Source organism: Lynx rufus, unplaced genomic scaffold (assembly GCF_022079265.1).
Source record: "Lynx rufus isolate CCGP_SWC_20201006 ecotype Redwood Valley unplaced genomic scaffold, mLynRuf1.p SCAF_2, whole genome shotgun sequence".
NCBI classification, from domain to species: domain Eukaryota; kingdom Metazoa; phylum Chordata; class Mammalia; order Carnivora; family Felidae; genus Lynx; species Lynx rufus.
The window spans coordinates 179,877,208-179,897,089 of record NW_025814834.1 but is presented as its reverse complement, the minus strand read 5'-3'; the positions used below and the strand labels follow the sequence as shown (position 1 = coordinate 179,897,089).

Sequence of the window (19,882 nt, the reverse complement as noted above, 5' to 3'; positions counted from 1 at the left end):
TCAAAAAAATGATCAATCTTTTCTCCTGTTCCCTTTGTGAGTAAATGATCTATCAACTTAGAAGTCCCCTCTTCCTCACCCATGGAATTTACTCAGTCTCCAATGCCAGTTCAACCTCTTAAATGACATCTCAGATACTTCAGCTAATATCCCTCCTTGCAGCCAGCAACCTATATGGGTTCTTTACTACATGGATCACCCAAAATTGGCCCTCCTGCCTTCGGTCTTGCTCCCCCTCCCTACTCCACATTCATTCTTCATTTGGGTCAGAGTCCTCTTTCTAACCCAAATCCAACCATGACCCTCCCTTTCCCTTTTCACCAAAATTAAGCCAAATTTCTTAATACCACCCAAAAAATGCCCCCCCCCTCCATCCCTAATGTGGCCATTGCATCCTACTCTGGCCTCAACTCACCCCCACAATCTGGGCCAGTTGTAGAGAAGAGAGACCAGTTCTGGGCAAGGGCTCAAATACTCTCGTACCTTCTTGGTTGTATCCCCTCCTGTATTTTTTTTTTAATTTTTTTTAACGTTTATTTATTTTTGAGACAGAGAGAGACAGAGCATGAAGGGGGGAGGGTCAGAGAGAGAGGGAGACACAGAATCTGAAACAGGATCCAGGCTCTGAGCCATCAGCACAGAGCCCGATGCGGGGCTCGAACTCACGAACCTCGAGATCATGACCTGAGCCGAAGTCGGACGCTTAACCGACTGAGCCACCCAGGCGCCCCTCCCCTCCTGTATTTACCTATCCTTTGGCCTTCAAAGACCCGTTAGTATTTTCCCCCAGGGTCCCGAGACTTGTCTGTGAAATAAGCAGTATTTATTAAGATGGCATTCTCAGTGTGAGTTAATCTGAGACACAGAAGGGACAATAAAAGTTTTGGAGCGCTCAAGGGACAGGGTTTCCAGCCAGGAGTTAGAGAACTGTGGTTCAGGACAGAAATCTATAACATGTAGACTAGGCTGGCTTCCTTAGCCTCCCCAGAAACCTTCAAAGAGTTCTTTGAGCCCAACAGGTCTGGAGGTCCCACAGAACTCAGATGTCCCCAGGGTCTTCTCCAGCTCTAATGCTCCATGAAAGAAAATGCTGCAACTCTGGGGAAGGGAAACTCTGGTAGATACAAAGAAACCACATCAGAGGGATTGAGGAAAACAGTCTAGAGGTCCAACATCTTTGTGGCAGACAGGCCCCATCTTCATATCCTCAATAATCTCCTTCCCTGGAGTGTGGGCAGGGCCCCGTGAATTGCTTCTAACCAACAGAATACAGCTAAACTCATAAAATGTCACTTCGAAGATTAAAATTTAATGATATGGCAAAGGAGATGAGATGTTCGTTCCATAATTAGGTTACAATGTATGTAAGACTCTGTCTTGCTAGGGCATACTAGAGAAACTAGTGGACCTATAGAGAGGGTCCTGTGGCAAAGAACTATAGGCTGCCCCCAGGAGCTGCGGGACACCCCCCAGATCAACAGGAAGAAAACAGGACTTCAGTCCTACAACCACAGGAGGTGACTTCTATCAATGGGAGGAGCTTGAAAGCAGATCTCTCCCTAGTCAAGCCTATGAGGAGACCATACCCGTGGCCAATTCTTGGATTGTGGCCTAGTAAAACCCTGAAGTAGAGAACCCAGCTACATTGTGCCTGGACTTCTGATCTATAGGAACTATAAGATAATACATGTGTGTTATTTTAAGCAATAAAGTTTGTGGTAATTTGTTATCCTCAGGCAATATCCTGAGATTGACAGACGTTCTTCTCTCCTCTTCACTTTCCTATTCTGTCTTGCCTTTCTGGCTGATGCTCTCCCATATTTCATCTTTATCCACTCTCTCCATCTCTATCTCCTTCTTTCAGAATACAAATGGGGTGCTTGGCTCATGTCACAGCTTAGTCATATACTGGTTCCACTGGTCTTGGGCAAGTTGCTTTACCCTCTGGTCTTCAATTTCCTAATCCATAAGTAGAAATAATAAAAAGAGGGGCGCCTGGGTGGCTCAGTTGCTTAAGCGGCTGACTTCGGCTCAGGTCACGATCTCACAGTTCGTGGGTTTGAACCCCATGTTGGGCTCTGTGCTGACAGCTCAGAGACTGGAGCCTGCTTCCGATTCTGTGTCTCCCTCCTTGTCTGCCCCCACCCCCCACTTGCACTCTGTCTGTTTCTCAAAAACAAACATTAAATTTTTTTTTAATAATAAAAAGGTTGTTATGAGGATTAAAAGAGATAATGCCTTGGGGCACCTAGCTGGCTCAGTCAGTAGGGAATGCAACTCTTGATCTTGGGGTTGTAAATTTGTTTGTAAATCTTGGGTGTAGAGAGTACTTAAAAATAAAATCTTAAAAAAAGAGAGAGAATGCCCATAAGTGCTTAGCCAGAGTTTGTGAGTGAGCAGTGAGCAGGAAAAATGCATAGATGGTAGGGAAACTCTAGGATTTAATAGAAGGAATGAACTCCAAGCTGGGAGCTATGAGGAGCCAGACAGGGTTATGTTTGGCTTTCATTTAATTTGCACTTATCACATGTCAAGTCCTGGAGAAATAGGGAGGAATCAGCCATGGTCCCTGACTTTTTAGTCAAGCCCTGATTCTGGGAACATTGCCCTTGCTGGACCTCCACAGTAAGGATAGGTATGTACTATACCCTCCCCACTCTTACCTAGAAACTAGACCTTGCAAGGGACAGAAAATTCTTGTTCCCCAGAAAAAGTCAACAGGAACCACTGTAAGGTATTAGAGACCAACTCTTTTTACAACCCCTTACTATATAGAAGGGGAAATTCAGGCCCAGAAGAGAATGTACCTAATAGCTGGACCCACCTGGCAATCCTCACTCTCTAAGAGTTAACAACCTATGAGAGAGATAAGTTTAGATACATGGAAAGTAATGGGAAAATGGGAAGGAGGGGGTGTGTAATTCCATAAGGACTTATATAAGCAGAGTGGAAAGAGACTCCAAGTGAACAAAACAGAGGTGGGACAGTTTGAAATGAACCCAATGCACTGAAGAGATAAGATGGAAAGGTAAGGTTGTGGTGGAGAACGTTGAACGCCCAGCTAAGGAGTTGGGTAGAGCCATAAGAAGAGCCAAGAGTGGTTAAAAAGGGAATCCCATTTTCAAGGACAACAGAAAATGTGACAATGTTGTGGTGCCAGTCAGCTCAAGTGGAAGCAGAACCTGTGGCTTCTAACATGAATATCAAATGACCCCAAATCACTGTAGGTTGGTGGAAGGTGGGGGGGATGGAGGTAGGGGGTGGTGGTGGTGTTCTCCTTTGTGAGTCTCTTCCGGCTGCCTCCTCCATCCGCGGTTTCTCCATGGTTTCCTTCCTCTGTGGTTTCCTTCCTCATTGACTTCCTCCTGCCTTCTATATGCCCTCTGGCAAGGGCAGCCGTTTAATCTGCTAATCCTTGTTATTTGTGGATAAAACATTCTGTATTTGCAAGTGAGCCCTAATTTGACATATGATAGTTTTTTGGTTTTTGGTTTTTTTAATTGATGTAGAAGTCTGTCTTTTGAGTCAATACTAAAGAAGTAGTGATGATCTAATAGTTGAGAAAACAGGTTTTGAAATCAGATCTGATTCAAACTGCCTAACCTTTGCCTCAACTTCTTAATCTGTAAAGTAGGGAGAATAATTATAACAATCTCAAAGCAAGTGCTGTTGTGCTTTGCAATGAACTTAGCATGAGAGTAAGGAGTATTCTCTAAGAACCAACAATCCTAAGCACCTGGGTGGCTCAGTCGGTTAAGTGTCTGACTTCAGCTCAGATCATGATCTCACAGTTTGTGAGTTCGAGCCCCATGTCAGGCTCTGTACTGACAGTGCGGAACATGGAGCCTGCTTTGAGTTCTGTGTCTCCTCTCTCTGCCCCTCCCTTGCTCTCTCTCTCTCTCTCTCAAAAATAAATAAACATTAAAAAAATAAAACAAAAAAGAACCAACAATCCCAAATGGCTAGAGGAAGACCCTTCATGTCCAGGTCGGGGATGCACTCTACGGAACAGTATACAACAGCAGGGAGCAAGAAACTAGATTTATATGGCAAAGCAGCTCTTCAAAACTTAGTATCAACCAGGGAAAAAAGGAAGAAATACGAGTTATATAGTATGACACCATCTATGTACTTTAAAACTGTAAATTAAAACACAAACTATGCTACATCAAACTCAGGGAGAGAGTTGGGACTGGGGAGAAAGTAAAGCCAAGAAAATGGCTTTGCCCTTATGGTAACACGCAGAGGACTGAGGGGTGTTAACGCCACTGAATGCACTTTGACATCCCCTTGCACCCCAGCAAAAAACAAAACGCCCTTAGTGGAAAATGGAGGGCTGCCTGGGTGGCTCAGTAAGTTAAGCTCAGGTCTTGATCTCAGCTCAGGTCTTGATCTCAGGGTGGTGAGTTCAAGCCCCACTTTGAGCTTAGGGCTCCGCGTGAAGCCTACTTAGGAAAAAAAAGTTCTCTGCCAGTGACCAGCACGAACTTTCTCCTTTGACTCAAAACAGTGTAAAAGTCCGCCAGCCAAGGCCAGCCACAGCAGGGCCAGAGCTCATGGAGACTTGCCCAGGTCTTTGCTCCTCCTCTGCTCTCCTCCCTCTTCGTCCCTGCATGGCGAGCCGGATTGGCTCCGCCGCCTCGGCGCTCTGGAAACTAGCCAGGACTCTTGGCCGACGGGACAGCAGGCCTTTTAAAGTTACTGGGGTGGAAGCGGTGAGGGGTGGGGGTCGCCGGTGCTTGGTCTATCGCTGAGCGAGTCTCCGTCCCTCCGTCACAGCCCCAGGCCTTCGAATGGGGGACTGAAGGGACTTAGATTGACCTAGAGCTCCACCTCAACTAGGGTCTGGGCGGCTAGTGACGGGGCCACCCACTTCCCCGGCCTTAGGAAGGCGTGGGGAGCCTTGACTGGGAAACCGCACATTCGGGATCAAATCCTTAAACGACCCGCCTTCCCCTTACTGGTCTGTGTTCCCGCGTGTAGTGGGCCGCTCTGGCCATGGCTTCGGCCCTCGCAGCAGCGCCAGGAGCCCGGCTCGGACCCGTCGCGTCTCCCCCTGGGCGCTCCCGCGACAGCGCACTTACCTTGGTCTGGACCTGCCAGGACGCGCACTTGGATCTCCGGGTCCCCAGCCGCCCCATCGGAGGCGCAGCTGCGGGTCTGAAGGGGTCTCCAGGGGCGTGGAAGGCGCAGGGCACCGGTCAGGGCTCGCAGCATCTGGGCGCAGGCTGGGAAGGTGCCAAGGGCCCCTCCACTGCTCCCTCCTCTCTGGCTGAAAGCTTGCAGCGGCGCCCCCAGGTTTCGCAAACTGCTCCACCTACGGGCGGAGAGCACAACACAGTTCTTCGCGCCTCTTGACTCTCAGAGCCCTGGAGCCCAGGCTAGGTAAAGCCCGGCTCCGCTGTGTGATTTGGGACAAGGATGTCAACCTCTTTAAGTGCCAGTGTTTTAATCACTAAAGCGGGGATAATAATAGTGACTACTGTCGCAGATAAAGGGGAGGCTAAAGTAGTGAGAACAGATAATGTACTACTGCAAATGGGAAGTGTCGTGTGTGAACTGAACTCAACTTCCATTTGTACAGAGGTGCCTGAGAATTTTAAAGGGAGAAAGAGGAACGAGAGAGGTGGGTGAACCGGGCTTGTGAAGAATTACAAAAATCAGGAAAGGCGTTTGGCCACGTGAAACTCATCTGTGTTAGCTAACTGGCGCCTATCCAACCTTAGGCTCCCACAGAGACTGGGGTTGGTGGCAGCGGTGACAGACAGTGGGGGTGCTGTCTTCAGGTGTTGGCTGAAACAAGCAGTAAATTCTTTTGTCAGTGCTGACCTTAAAAATAAAAGTTGTTTTACCAGCAAAAATAGGTGTCTTTGGGAATGGCCAAGAATTGCAATTTGGGACAAACAAGCCACGGGAAAAAAACAGGCTAGTCCAACAGAGGAGGAAACCATATTTTATGGAGAAGTTGGGAGTGGTTGCTTTAAAACCAAAACCCACTGGAGAAAAGCAAGAGGTCAGAGTGATCACAGTTTCTCATGGGCTGAGCGGCTGACCTACTGGATTTCTTGTAGGAGATACAATGTACACCCTCTCCTGTTGAGTCTATTATAATTGACAATTCCTCCTGTAATTGATGTCCAGTGGTATCACATGAGAACTCCTCTTTCTGGCCTCCTGACTGCATTTTAGTGAGGGTTTTCCTTTATTAATTTCTACAGTTGGCTTAAGTGTTCTCCTCCAGGCACTCTAAGGGGGGCCAGGGTCATCTTAGGAATGTGGCCTTGATCTGCTAGAAACTATGTTAGTGTTCAAGTCATTGTAGGCCAAGTAGAGAAGTGGGCTCAGAGGGGCATGGCTAGAATTTGGTCAAGAAGAGAATCTTTGTCACTATGTCATGGTGGTATTATGATGATTGAATGGGGGTATGTGAACCTTGCTTCTTATTCCATTTTTTAAATGTCATTTCATTTATTCATTCTGATGTTGTCTACATTCATGGGCTTCACTGCCTCACCTCCCAGTTACTCTTCAATCATCCCAAATTTATGGTCACTAATTAGATGGCAAAAATATTTGTGAATGTGAATCCCTAGCCTCTGCCTCCACTATCTACCCAAAATGCTTTTGCAGAGGTCATCAGTGGCCCTGTTTAGTTCATTCTGGGTGGATCAATAAAGAGTGTTCAGTGAACACTCTACCTCACTCGCCTTCCACTTGTTAATGACCCCAAAGTCACTAATAATTCATGCCTCCAACCAATGGCTGGACTATTAGGTGATCTAGAAATAAAATTCTTTTTATTTCTTTGAAAGCCATGGCTTTCAAAAAAAATTAATGTGTATTTATTTTTGAGAGAGAGCATGAGCAGAGGAGGAGCAGAGAGAGATGGTGACACAGAATCCAAAGCAGGCTACGGGCTCTGAGCGGTCAGCACGGAGCCTGACGTGGAGCTCGAACTCACTACCATGAGATCATGACTTGAACTGAAGTCAGATGCTTAACCAACTGAGCCACCCAGACACCCCTAACATTCTCTCTTTTCAAAGTCATTGGTGTTTGCTGAGGTCATCACTATGTCTAGTAAGGTTTAAGCAAAAATGTGCTCTCATCTCCTTCCTGGGTCTAATGGGAAACCCTAAGTTCCTCTGTGTGACCTAAAAGATTAATTGGGGTTTGTATCAGTCCTAGTCATTTTTGATCCCTTGCCTTTGCTTCCAATGAGTTAATTCAGGTTATGGATCATCTGGCCATCCCTCTGTGTCCCTTTTCTATATATTAGTGGACACAACTCCAACTCCTTCACTCCTTAAAGAATAGTAGACACAAGAATGCATGAGAAAGAAAGGTTGGGGATCAACTGTGGGACCCCACTTCTCATACTTAATGAGGTTAATGCTAACTGTTGTGGACTGAATTATGTCCCCCTAAATTCATATGCTGAAGTCCTATTCCCTAGTACATCAAAGTATGATTGTGTTTGCAGATAGGGTCTTCAAAAAAGTAATTAAGTTCAAAATGAGATCATTAGACTAGACATTAATCCAATATGACTGATGTCCTTATAAGAAGAGGAAATTTGGACACAGATAGGTATAGAGGACAGACCTGTGAAGACAAAGGGAGAAGATGGCCATCTGTAAGCCAAGGAGAGAGACCTCAGACAAAATCAACCTACCGACACCTTTATCTCAGCCTTTCAGCTTCCAGAACTGTGGAAAAATAAATTTCTGTTGTTTAAGCCATCCAACCTGTGGTCCTTTGTTATAGCAGCACTTGCAAACTAATACACCAATAAAAGAATTCCTTTTGTTAAGAGGAAATCTGGTGCCTGGTTTTTAAAATAACAAAGTGCCCCCTTCCTCTACATTATTATTATTCCTAGGTCTCCAAGAAAGATCAGCAGAGCAGCAATAGGCATAGGACAAAGTGGTAATAACAGTATGGCCATAGGCGTCACAGACTTTGAGTCTGGAATTCTCTCCTGTCCAGCAAGGGAGCAGATGCAGAATTGAATATGAGAGAGGTTAATGTCCAGGAGGAGACAGGAGTCCTGAGTAAGGGTCCTTGCTGTGTATTTATTAGGATCATCTTCACAAAACACCTTATGAGAATGTGTTGGTTTGTGAAAATTTCAAATCCACTTATGACTTACGTGCAGTTGTTCTGATCTGAGGGTGAACTTGGGAGGCCATGTGAAGATGATAGCAGAATTGTGCTGCTGAGTGCTTATAGATAGGAACATATGGAGGAGCAACTATGATATAATGGACATTTAAACTTTAAATACCAAGAATTTATGAGGACTTATTGAGAATGTTCTATTTGGGCAAGGCTACTCTTTGCTGATCAAAACAGATCTCTGAAGGTCTTGAGACACTTGCTCATGTGGGGTGGCCACCCTACCCTTGGTCCTGAGTGGTATTCAAGGCACAGTGGTCTCAGGAATACAAAGACTTCTGTTCTGCCTTGGCAAGCCTACTCTTCCTAGGTAGTGGTCAACTCGGTGCCAGCTAGCATGTGCCCCAGCAGTAAGGAACCTAAGCTGGCAGCTGATTCCCAGCTTAGTTGGAAGGACTGATTTACAGAGGACCAACTAACTCATAGAAAGTACATCACAACTAAACTTGGACTTTATTTCATCTCCCTTTTGCCTGGAACTATAATGTAGTTAACCTATCTTTGGTTTGGAGTATGTTATTTCTTTATGAGCTTATTAAGAGACGTTAACCGTATGCTACTGGCTTGTGAAATATTACTATTATAAATTAGAATCCCTACGGCAAATCTGTGCTAAATAAACCATCGGCAAAGACAAAGCTCAGTTTCTGAGCACAATTTGCGGGAGCAAAACAAGAGTGAGATTCAGAGATTAACAAGAAAGGTCACATAGCTAGTGAAATGAAATCTGGTTGTTTTAGACATCCAGTAAAACACTCCCCATAGTCTTGTTGTACAGCCTTATGACTTTTTGCACTTCCAATGACTCTTCTGAGTACCAACAGTAACAGGATACAGAACAATTAGAACACTCCCAAAACCTTTCCTCAGGCTACGCTTTTCTGAGTCCGGTTTCAGGCCACCCTCTGCTCTCAGCCTCAGGCGCTACTCCTCTCATTATAGAGAACGTAAACCCGAATGGCTGTACTAGGTTATGAAACTTTTTCCTGATGTGTGATGTGGACTCAGATTCCCATCCGCTTGTGAGCCAGGTCCAGAGCCTCGCAGACAAAGAACTGCTGAACGCCCCCCTCCCCGAAAAGAACGCCACCACCGGCCGCCTCTGCGCACGCGCAGGCGCCCTACTCTCGCTCCACCTCGCGCCGCCGGAGCGTGCCCCCCGCCCCCTCACCGCCTCCGGCCCCGCCCCTAGCTCTTGGGTGAGCGCTGGCGTCGCTGCCGCCTTAGTCCGTGAGCGCCCGCGTCCGCTGCCTCAGGACTTGCTCTGTCGGCCTTCGCAGCGCACAGTCTGAGCCATGCTCCTTACGGCCGCCGTAATGCCTCGGCCCCGGCACCGGGTGTTCGTGGTGGGGGTTGGGATGACCAAGGTAAACAGAGCCGCGGACCTCTTCTTCGCTCTGTGCCGGAGAGGCCGAGGAGTCGGGGAGCCCCGAGGTGACAGGGGCACGGCGGGAAGGGCAGGGGCCTGGCGCTGGCCGGCGGTTTGTCCTTCCTACCGGGAGGGTGCCCCGGGCACCCGACTGGCCCGTTCCGGCTTCTTGGCATGAGAGTGGCGACTCGGATGGGTTGCGGTGCAGGGTTGTCTCTGAGGTACTGCGCTGTCTGGGGGTGGTTCCTGTGGCCATTTCTTCCCCCTTCCGCCTTTTCCGTTCTCCCTGGATCAGGCTTTGTGACGGACACCCCAACATAACCGAAAACCCACACCTCCTTTGATTCTGAGTGGAATCCCAAGGTATGTGGCTCTTTGACGAGGCAAGATCCTCCTTACAGTGGAAAGGGAAGCAGGTACGGAAAGGGGAATGTCCCCAGCTCTCCACACCCAGGAGTACTCCCCGTAGGATTCCTTTACAGGCACAGTTAGAAGTGTGGACGAGGAGAAACGGTGATGTGCAGTGTCTTGGCACAAGTGGCAGGTTTCCTGGATCCTCCGACCCCCTTTCTGTCCCCGCAGTGGTACTCTGCTTGGTTCTCAGGAATCCAGAGGCTCCTGGCCTCATTTCTTGACGCCCTCCCCGCTCCTAAGTGCGAGTAATGCCAAACTGCTTATTACTTTCACCCGCACTCTGTTCTCTGCTTCTCTTGCTTTCCTTCTCTTGTTCTTACTCCTTGTGCTTGGTTGACTTCGGACTTTTAAAAGACTGGTTCGGATCTTAGCTTCTCCAAGAAGTTTCTGATCCTCCCGACTTTCCCGCAGAGTCCCGTACTTCACCTTTGCTTCGGTGCGGCTGAACTTGTGGCAAGTGCAGGTTGTGCCACTTCGTTTTCACCTGTATTTCAGAGACCTGTGTTAGTGCCTATTTTCATTAGCTGAAATTCGAAGAGGATTTTCGCTTTTAGAAAAAGGCAAAAAGTGAAAGTAGCATTCAGCATTTTTTTTTTTTTTTTCCGGGGAGTTGTTAGAGAGGCAGTGAGCACCTGAAGCATCAGCCAGAGTGGGACTGCCAGGCTTCTTTCCTGGAATTACGCTCAGCCTCTCAGCATGAAGCCAGCATAGTTTTGTTTGTTTGTTTGTTTAATTTTTGAAAATGTTTATTTTTGAGAGAGACAGAGTGTGAGCAGGGGAGGGGCAGAGAGAGAGAGGGAGACACAGAATCCGAAGCAGGCCCAGGCTGTCAGCACGAGTCCTGACATGGGGCTTGAACTCAGGGACTATGAGATCATGATCTGAGCTGAAGTCGGGCGCTTAATGGACTGAGCCATCTAGGCACCCCTGTGTGATGGTTCTTAATTTGAATAGCTGAGTTCCCCATACAACTTGAAGTTCTCGTAATGAGATTTTATTATCAGTATAGGAAATAAGTTAGAATTTCTATGGTGGATGTCAACAGGTTTTTAAAAAAAAATTTTTTTTTCCAACGTTTATTTATTTTTTTTGGGACAGAGAGAGACAGAGCATGAACGGGGGAGGGGCAGAGAGAGAGGGAGACACAGAATCGGAAACAGGCTCCAGGCTCTGAGCCATCAGCCCAGAGCCCGACGCGGGGCTTGAACTCACGGACCGCAAGATCGTGACCTGGCTGAAGTCGGACGCTCAACCGACTGCGCCACCCAGGCGCCCCAACAGGTTTTAATACAACTAAATCACAACCACCACCTGGCTGATAGCAGCCCAAGTCCCTTTGCTTATGCTGCTTACCTTCTGATGTGCCCTTTTTTCATAGATTTACCTTCTACCTATTTCAAGAAGTGGTCTGACTTCATCTGTTTGGACTGCTGTAACAGCAATACTGTAGCATGGGTGGCTTAAGCAACAAATACTCATTTCTCACAGTTCTGGAGGCTGAGAAGTCCAAGATCAAGGCACTGGCAGATTCAGTATCTTGTGAGGTCTTGCTTTCCGGTTCATAGACAGCTATCTTCTTGCTGTGTCCTCACATGGCAGAAGGGGTGAGGGAGCTCTCTGGGGTCTCTTTTATAAGTGTATTAATCCCATTTGTAAGGGCTCCATCCTCATGACCTCCTAAAGGCCCCTCCTCCAAATTCAACCATATTGGGGATTAGATTTCTTTTTTTTTTTTTTAATTTTTTTTTTTAACGTTTATTTATTTTTGAGACAGACAGAGCATGAATGGGGGAGGGTCAGAGAGAAGGAGACACAGAATCTGAAACAGGCTCCAGGCTCTGAGCTGTCAGCACAGAGCCCGACGCGGGGCTCGAACTCACAGACTGAGAGATCATGACCTGAGCCGAAGTTGGACGCTTAACCGACTGAGCCACCCAAGCGCCCCTGGGGATTAGATTTCAATATATGACTTTTGGGAGGACACAGACATTCAGTCTATAGCAAAGTACCCAAGTACTATATTTTCTCCTATTTCTTCAACTTGCTCTAAGTTATTCTGGTCACTTTTTTTTTTTTTTTTTTAAATTCTGGTGCCCTTATAGTTAGGACCAAATAATAAGCACTTGATTTTCCTAATACTTTAATGTATGATAATTTCATGACTTACAGAAGAAATACATTTTACATTCCCCCTCCCCCGCCCCCCCAGCCCAACACACAACTGAAACAAGTTTGCTAAAGCAACACTTATCTGGGCAGCTCTAGGTCAAATGTTCTAGGTTCTTAAACAGATACATTGAGAGGGAAAGAAAGTGGAGGAGGACCTGTAGATTAAAAGAGAATTAAAAGACCCGTGGAATTTTGATAAAAGGCAAGACTAAACTGTAGTGTCTACAGATACATACTTGGATGATAAAGTAATGAAATATTACAAAGAAGTGATTGCTGTAAGAGAATGATAGTAAGGGGAGATTGAGATTGGGACGGAGTGCTTAGAGGAGTTTCTGGAGTAAAAATGGAAGCAAAGTTCAATTTATCGGTCTGGGTGGTGGTGTGAAAGATAAGGAAAGGCAGACACTAGGTAAAGCATCAGGACATATTTCAGTCAGTAACATATGACTGTGAAAGGGAAAGTCCAGTGTGAAGTGCACTCAGTTTTGATGTATACAGAGGTGAGTGGGTGTTTTAAAGGGAAATGAGGGAATAGGGAGGGTGGTGAGTTGGGGCCCAGTAGTGTAGTGCTAGGGAAATGAAAACTTACAAAAAGGAGGAAGGGGGGTCTTGGTCCATGTGAAATCCACTTGGGTTTGCTAACTGGTGCTTATCCAAACTTGGGCTCCCACTCTCCCACAGAGACTTGGAGACAGGGGTCCTATCTTCTTGTGTTTGTGCGAACAAACAGTAACTTCTTTTTGGTAGCCTTGAGGCACTTTAAGTAGGGCTAGAGTCATCCTAGGGATGTGGACTTGAGCTGTTAGAAACTGTGCTAATGTTTGTTTTTTATAAGCCAAGGTGGTGGCTTAGAGAAGAGGGCTCAGAGGAGCCTGGCTAGAGTTTGGTGAATCTTTGTCAGTGGTTAGAGTAATTCATGTTTTGTGTGTGGTATTCTGTATCAGTGCCTTAGAGTCAGTGCCTTAGAGTAATTCATGTTTTGTGTGTGGTATTCTGTATCTCTGCTATTTACAATTAATCTTTAAAAAGGCTAAAACTTTTATTTATTATCATTTATTTATTAAACATTTATTTATTTGAAAGAGAATGAGAGAGGGAATGAGCAGGGGAGGGGCAGAGAGAGAGACACACACAGAATCCAAAGCTGGCTCTAGGCTCTGAGCTGTCAGCAGAGAGCCCGACGTGGGCCTCGAACTCACAAACCGTGAGATCATGACCCGAGCAGAAGTTGGATGTTCAACTGACTGAGCCACCCAGGCGCCACTTTTTTATTATTAAAAAAAAAGTTTATTTATTCATTTGTTTTTAAATAATCTCTACGCCTAGCCTGTGCCTCAAACTCACAACTTCGAGATTCAGAGTCACATGCTCTATTGACTGAGCCAACCAGGTGCCCCCAAAAGGTTAAAACTTTTTTTTTTTTTAATTTTTTTTTTTCAACGTTTATTTATTTTTGGGACAGAGAGAGACAGAGCATGAACGGGGGAGGGGCAGAGAGAGAGGGAGACACAGAATCGGAAACAGCCTCCAGGCTCCGAGCCATCAGCCCAGAGCCCGACGGGGGGCTCAAACTCACGGACCGCGAGATCGTGACCTGGCTGAAGTCGGACGCTTAACCGACTGCGCCACCCAGGCGCCCCAAGGTTAAAACTTTTAAAAATAACTCTAGAAAAAAAATTTTACCATAGGAAATGTAATTATAGCACACAACTTGGCCCAGTAATAAAAAATATTTACTTAATGAAGTAAACAATGAGAACTGATTTAATAAAAAATTATTCAATTGTATAAGTGGGATGGAGTAAGTGTAAATGTCTATGTGGGGGGGGGCCTAAAGAGACCTAATCCTCACTGGCCCTTTTTGGAGATGGTGATATAATTTCTGAAATTGATAAAGAAATGATAGTATAAGAACATTTAGAAATATGGCAGTTTATAAAAAAAAAGAAATGTCTAAAAGAATTAAAAGTGGATGTTTTGGGAACAAGTAAGACTAGTGTGTGGAGAGTAGCGAAACTGAATTGCCGTTTTTATTAATGCCTTATGGTGCTTTTTGTTTGTTTTGCATTTCTTTGATGAAACAAAAACTAAAAAAAATAGAACTTTACCAGCACCTCAGAATCTCCTTTGTGCTCTTTTTCAGTCACCGACTCCTCACCTGCAAGGATTGCCATTATCCTGACTTTAGACCTTTAATGCTATAGATTACTCCTGGCTTTTTTATTCAGCATTATATTTGTGAGATTCATCCATAATTGTATGTGTATTTATAGATTTTTCATTCTACTTGATGTCATGTAGTCCACTGTGTGAACATACCACAGTTGATCCAGTCTGCTGTTAATGGACATTAGGTAGTTTCCACCTAACTATGCTTTTTATTTTGAAGAAGTAGTGTTGTATGTGTTTATTTGCTTGGCTAGTCATTTAAAAATTACCTTGATTTCAGTAAGCACTGGGAAAGTGCAGTTGTTTCACTACATGGGTTATAATTTAATCATGAATTGGTATAACCAGTTAGAACCTAGCATACTGTTCTCTGTATATGAGTGCTCTCTGTAAATGATCTGATTGTGGATAGTGAATTGAAGAATAAGTAGGGGTGGAATAGGCAATTTTTAGGTACTGAATTAGGGAATTATGAAGGATTCCCTAATGCAGGAATTATGAAGAAATTGGATGAGACAGAATGGGAAGAAATGTTAAATGTTTTCTTTTGGTTCAAGTTCAACAGATGTATTTCAGCACTGTGCAATGAAATGTGGAATTTAAGTCAAGTCTCTATATAATACTTAAGACTGGTTTTGTGACACTGGGAGGTTGAAAAGTAAATTTGGTAGGTTGCTTCTAGCATTAAAAACTTGAAATCGAATAGAAAATATTTTATCAGTATAACAAGGATAAGTGTTTCATGAAAATTTAGCTTCAATTTTGTATGTATATATGTGTCTACTGGGTTTGTTGTAATAGGTATTTTTTGTGGCTTGCAGTCAAAATTTTTTGAAAGCCAATTTTTTGTTAGCACCTCCACTGACCAGCAAACCACTCCACTTTATTTTTGTTTGTTTATCTACCTAGTTTGGTAGATTTTCCTCTTTTATGTTTCTTAAATCTGTCTACTTTTTTCATCTTTTCTGCTGTTATCTTAGTCAACTCTTACTTGGACTGTTTCAGGATCATTTGTCCTCACTGCCTCCTGCCTATTCCCTTCATTCATTTCTCCACATTACATCTATAATAATCTATTTTTTTCTTTTTTTTTTTTAATTTTTTTTTTTCAACGTTTATTTATTTTTGGGACAGAGAGACAGAGCATGAATGGGGGAGGGGCAGAGAGAGGGAGACACAGAATCGGAAGCAGGCTCCAGGCTCCGAGCCATCAGCCCAGAGCCTGACGCAGGGCTCGAACTCACGGACCGCGAGATCGTGACCTGGCTGAAGTCGGACGCTTAACCGACTGCGCCACCCAGGCGCCCCACATCTATAATAATCTAAAATGCAGCTCTTCTCACCCCAGTTCTCTCTTTTTTAAAAGATAAGGCTTTATTTTTCAAAGCGGTTTTAGGTTTACAGCAAAATTGATCAGAAAGTATAGAGTTCCCATATGTTCCCTGCCCCCACACATGCACAGCCTCACTCCCTATCAGTAATCTGCACCAGAATGGGGCATTTGTTATAATCAGTAAACCTAAACTGACACATCATTGTCACTCAGAGTCTATAGCTTACATTAGGGTTCCGTTGTGGTGTTGTATATTCTAGGTTTGCACAAATGTATAATGACATGTATCCATTGTAATATCATACAGAATATGGGGTGCCTGGGTGGCTCAGTTGGTTAAACATCTGACTTTGGCTCAGGTCATGATCTCATGGTCTGTGGGTTCGAGCCCTGTGTCTATGCTGTCAGCACAGAGCCTGGAGTCTGCTTCAGATTCTGTGTCTCCCTCTCTTTCTGCCCCTCCCTCGCTGTCACTCTCTCTCTCTCTCTCAAAAAATAAACAAATATTAAAAAAAAATCATACAGAATAGTTTTATTGCCTTGAAAATCCTCTGTGCTCTGCCTGTTCATCCCTCTTTTCCCTCAACCTCTGACAACCACTAATCTCTACTATCTCCATAGTTTTGCCCTTTCCAGGATGTCGTATAGTTGGAATCATACAGTTTGTTGGCTTTGCAGATTGACTTCTTCACTTAGTAACATGCATTTAAAATTCCTCCATGTCTTTTCTTTGTTTTTTTAAAGTTTATTCGTTTGAGAGAGAGAGAGAGAAAGAGAGAAAATGTATGCATGAGAGAGCACAAATGGGAGGGGCAGAGAGAGTGGGGAGAGAAAATCCCAAGCAGGCTCTGAACTGTCAGGGCAGAGTCCAACAAGGAGTTCTTCTCTGTGCCATGAACCGTGAGATCGTGACCTGAGCCAAAGACAGTATTTAGATGCTAACTGACTGAACCACCCAGGCACCACCCTCTGTGTCTTTTCATGGCTTGATAGTCCATATCTTTTTAGTACTGAGTAGTGTTCCATGTGCCACAGTTTATTTATCTATTCACCTACTAAAGACATTTTGGTTACTTAACAAGTCTTGGCAGTTATTTAAAATTGCTATAAATGTGCCTCTGTGGGCTTTTGTTGTGGACATAAGTTTTCAACTCATTTGCATAAATACCAAGGATTGCTGGATTAATGTTAAGAGAAGGTTTAAACGAAAATGAAAATACAACAGTCCAAACGCTTTGGGACGCAGCGAAGGCAGTCCTGAGAGGAAAATACATTGCAATCCAGGCCTATCTCAAGAAACAAGAAAAATCCCAAATACAAAATCTAACAGCACACCTAAAGGAAATAGAAGCAGAACAGCAAAGGCAGCCTAAACCCAGCAGAAGAAGAGAAATAATAAAGATCAGAGCAGAAATAAACAATATAGAATCTAAAAAAACTGTAGAGCAGATCAACGAAACCAAGAGTTGGTTTTTTGAAAAAATAAACAAAATTGACAAACCTCTAGCCAGGCTTCTCAAAAAGAAAAGGGAGATGACCCAAATAGATAAAATCATGAATGAAAATGGAATTATTACAACCAATCCCTCAGAGATACAAACAATTATCAGGGAATACTATGAAAAATTATATGCCAACAAATTGGACAACCTGGAAGAAATGGACAAATTCCTGAACACCCACACTCTTCCAAAACTCAACCAGGAGGAAAGAGAAAGCTTGAACAGACCCATAACCAGCGAAGAAATTGAATCGGTTATCAAAAATCTCCCAACAAATAAGAGTCCAGGACCAGATGGCTTCCCAGGGGAGTTCTACCAGACGTTTAAAGCAGAGATAATACCTATCCTTCTCAAGCTATTCCAAGAAATAGAAAGGGAAGGAAAACTTCCAGACTCATTCTATGAAGCCAGTATTACTTTGATTCCTAAACCAGACAGAGACCCAGTAAAAAAAGAGAACTACAGGCCAATATCCCTGATGAATATGGATGCAAAAATTCTCAATAAGATACTAGCAAATCGAATTCAACAGCATATAAAAAGAATTATTCACCATGATCAAGTGGGATTCATTCCTGGGATGCAGGGCTGGTTCAACATTCGCAAATCAATCAACATGATACATCACATTAACAAAAAAAAAGAGAAGAACCATATGATCCTGTCAATCGATGCAGAAGAGGCCTTTGACAAAATCCAGCACCCTTTCTTAATAAAAACCCTTGAGAAAGTCGGGATAGAAGGAACATACTTAAAGATCATAAAAGCCATTTATGAAAAGCCCACAGCTAACATCATCCTCAACGGGGAAAAACTGAGAGCTTTTTCCCTGAGATCAGGAACACGACAGGGATGCCCACTCTCACCGCTGTTGTTTAACATAGTGCTGGAAGTTCTAGCATCAGCAATCAGACAACAAAAGGAAATCAAAGGCATCAAAATTGGCAAAGATGAAGTCAAGCTTTCGCTTTTTGCAGATGACATGATATTATACATGGAAAATCCAATAGACTCCACCAAAAGTCTGCTAGAACTGATACATGAATTCAGCAAAGTTGCAGGATACAAAATCAATGTACAGAAATCAGTTGCATTCTTATACACTAACAATGAAGCAACAGAAAGACAAATAAAGAAACTGATCCCATTCACAATTGCACCAAGAAGCATAAAATACCTAGGAATAAATCTAACCAAAGATGTAAAGGATCTGTATGCTGAAAACTATAGAAAGCTTATGAAGGTAATTGAAGAAGATTTAAAGAAATGGAAAGACATTCCCTGCTCATGGATTGGAAAAATAAATATTGTCAAAATGTCAATACTACCCAAAGCTATCTACACATTCAATGCAATCCCAATCAAAATTGCACCAGCATTCTTCTCGAAATTAGAACAAGCAATCCTAAAATTCATATGGAACCACAAAAGGCCCCGAATAGCCAAAGGAATTTTGAAGAAGAAGACCAAAGCAGGAGGCATCACAATCCCAGACTTTAGCCTCTACTACAAAGCTGTCATCATCAAGACAGCATGGTATTGGCACAAAAACAGACACACAGACCAATGGAATAGAATAGAAACCCCAGAACTAGACCCACAAACGTATGGCCAACTCATCTTTGACAAAGCAGGAAAGAACATCCAATGGAAAAAAGACAGCCTCTTTAACAAATGGTGCTGGGAGAACTGGACAGCAACATGCAGAAGGTTGAAACTAGACCACTTTCTCACACCATTTACAAAAATAAACTCAAAATGGATAAAGGACCTAAATGTGAGACAGGAAACCATCAGAACCTTAGAGGAGAAAGCAGGAAAAGACCTCTCTGACCTCAGCCGTAGCAATCTCTTACTCGACACATCCCCAAAGGCAAGGGAATTAAAAGCAAAAGTGAATTACTGGGACCTTATGAAGATAAAAAGCTTCTGCACAGCAAAGGAAACAACCAACAAAACTAAAAGGCAACCAACGGAATGGGAAAAGATATTTGCAAATGACATATCGGACAAAGGGCTAGTATCCAAAATCTATAAAGAGCTCACCAAACTCCACACCCGAAAAACAAATAACCCAGTGAAGAAATGGGCAGAAAACATGAATAGACACTTCTCTAAAGAAGACATCCAGATGGCCAACAGGCACATGAAAAGATGTTCAGCGTCGCTCCTTATCAGGGAAATACAAATCAAAACCACACTCAGGTATCACCTCACGCCAGTCAGAGTGGCCAAAATGAACAAATCAGGAGACTATAGATGCTGGAGAGGATGTGGAGAAACGGGAACCCTCTTGCACTGTTGGTGGGAATGCAAATTGGTGCAGCCGCTCTGGAAAGCAGTGTGGAGGTTCCTCAGAAAATTAAAAATAGACCTACCCTATGACCCAGCAATAGCACTGCTAGGAATTTATCCAAGGGATACAGGAGTACTGATGCATAGGAGCACTTGTACCCCAATGTTCATAGCAGCACTCTCAACAATAGCCAAATTATGGAAAGAGCCTAAATGTCCATCAACTGATGAATAGATAAAGAAATTGTGGTATATATACATAATGGAATACTACGTGGCAATGAGAAAAAATGAAATATGGCCTTTTGTAGCAACGTGGATGGAACTGGAGAGTGTGATGCTAAGTGAAATAAGCCATACAGAGAAAGACAGATACCATATGGTTTCACTCTTATGTGGATCCTGAGAAACTTAACAGGAACCCATGGGGGAGGGGAAGGAAAAAAAAAA

At 44.0% G+C, this 19,882-nt stretch overlaps 2 protein-coding genes across 9 annotated transcripts in view; one reads left to right on the top strand and one right to left on the bottom strand.

Moving 5' to 3' along the window:
* Positions 1 to 5,294, bottom strand: part of ECHDC2 (enoyl-CoA hydratase domain containing 2) — a 33,046-nt gene extending 27,752 nt beyond the window's left edge. For 3 of the 7 annotated variants that reach the window (XM_047083797.1, XM_047083802.1, XM_047083799.1), the window contains exon 1: positions 5,085 to 5,294. In XM_047083797.1, the coding sequence (XP_046939753.1) occupies positions 5,085 to 5,217 (133 nt within the window). In that variant the 5' untranslated portion in view covers positions 5,218 to 5,294. The remainder of the gene's footprint in view (positions 1 to 5,084) is intronic. The other 4 variants (XR_006962761.1, XM_047083796.1, XM_047083800.1 and 1 more) reach the window with 2 other exon arrangements.
* A 4,124-nt stretch (positions 5,295 to 9,418) lies between these two features.
* The window catches only part of SCP2 (sterol carrier protein 2), a 132,290-nt gene continuing 121,826 nt past the window's right edge, over positions 9,419 to 19,882 (top strand). Inside the window, exon 1 of one of the 2 annotated variants that reach the window (XM_047084181.1) lies at positions 9,419 to 9,545. In XM_047084181.1, coding sequence (XP_046940137.1) covers positions 9,474 to 9,545 — 72 coding nt within the window. In that variant the 5' untranslated portion in view covers positions 9,419 to 9,473. The remainder of the gene's footprint in view (positions 9,546 to 19,882) is intronic. The other variant, XM_047084182.1, reaches the window with a different exon arrangement.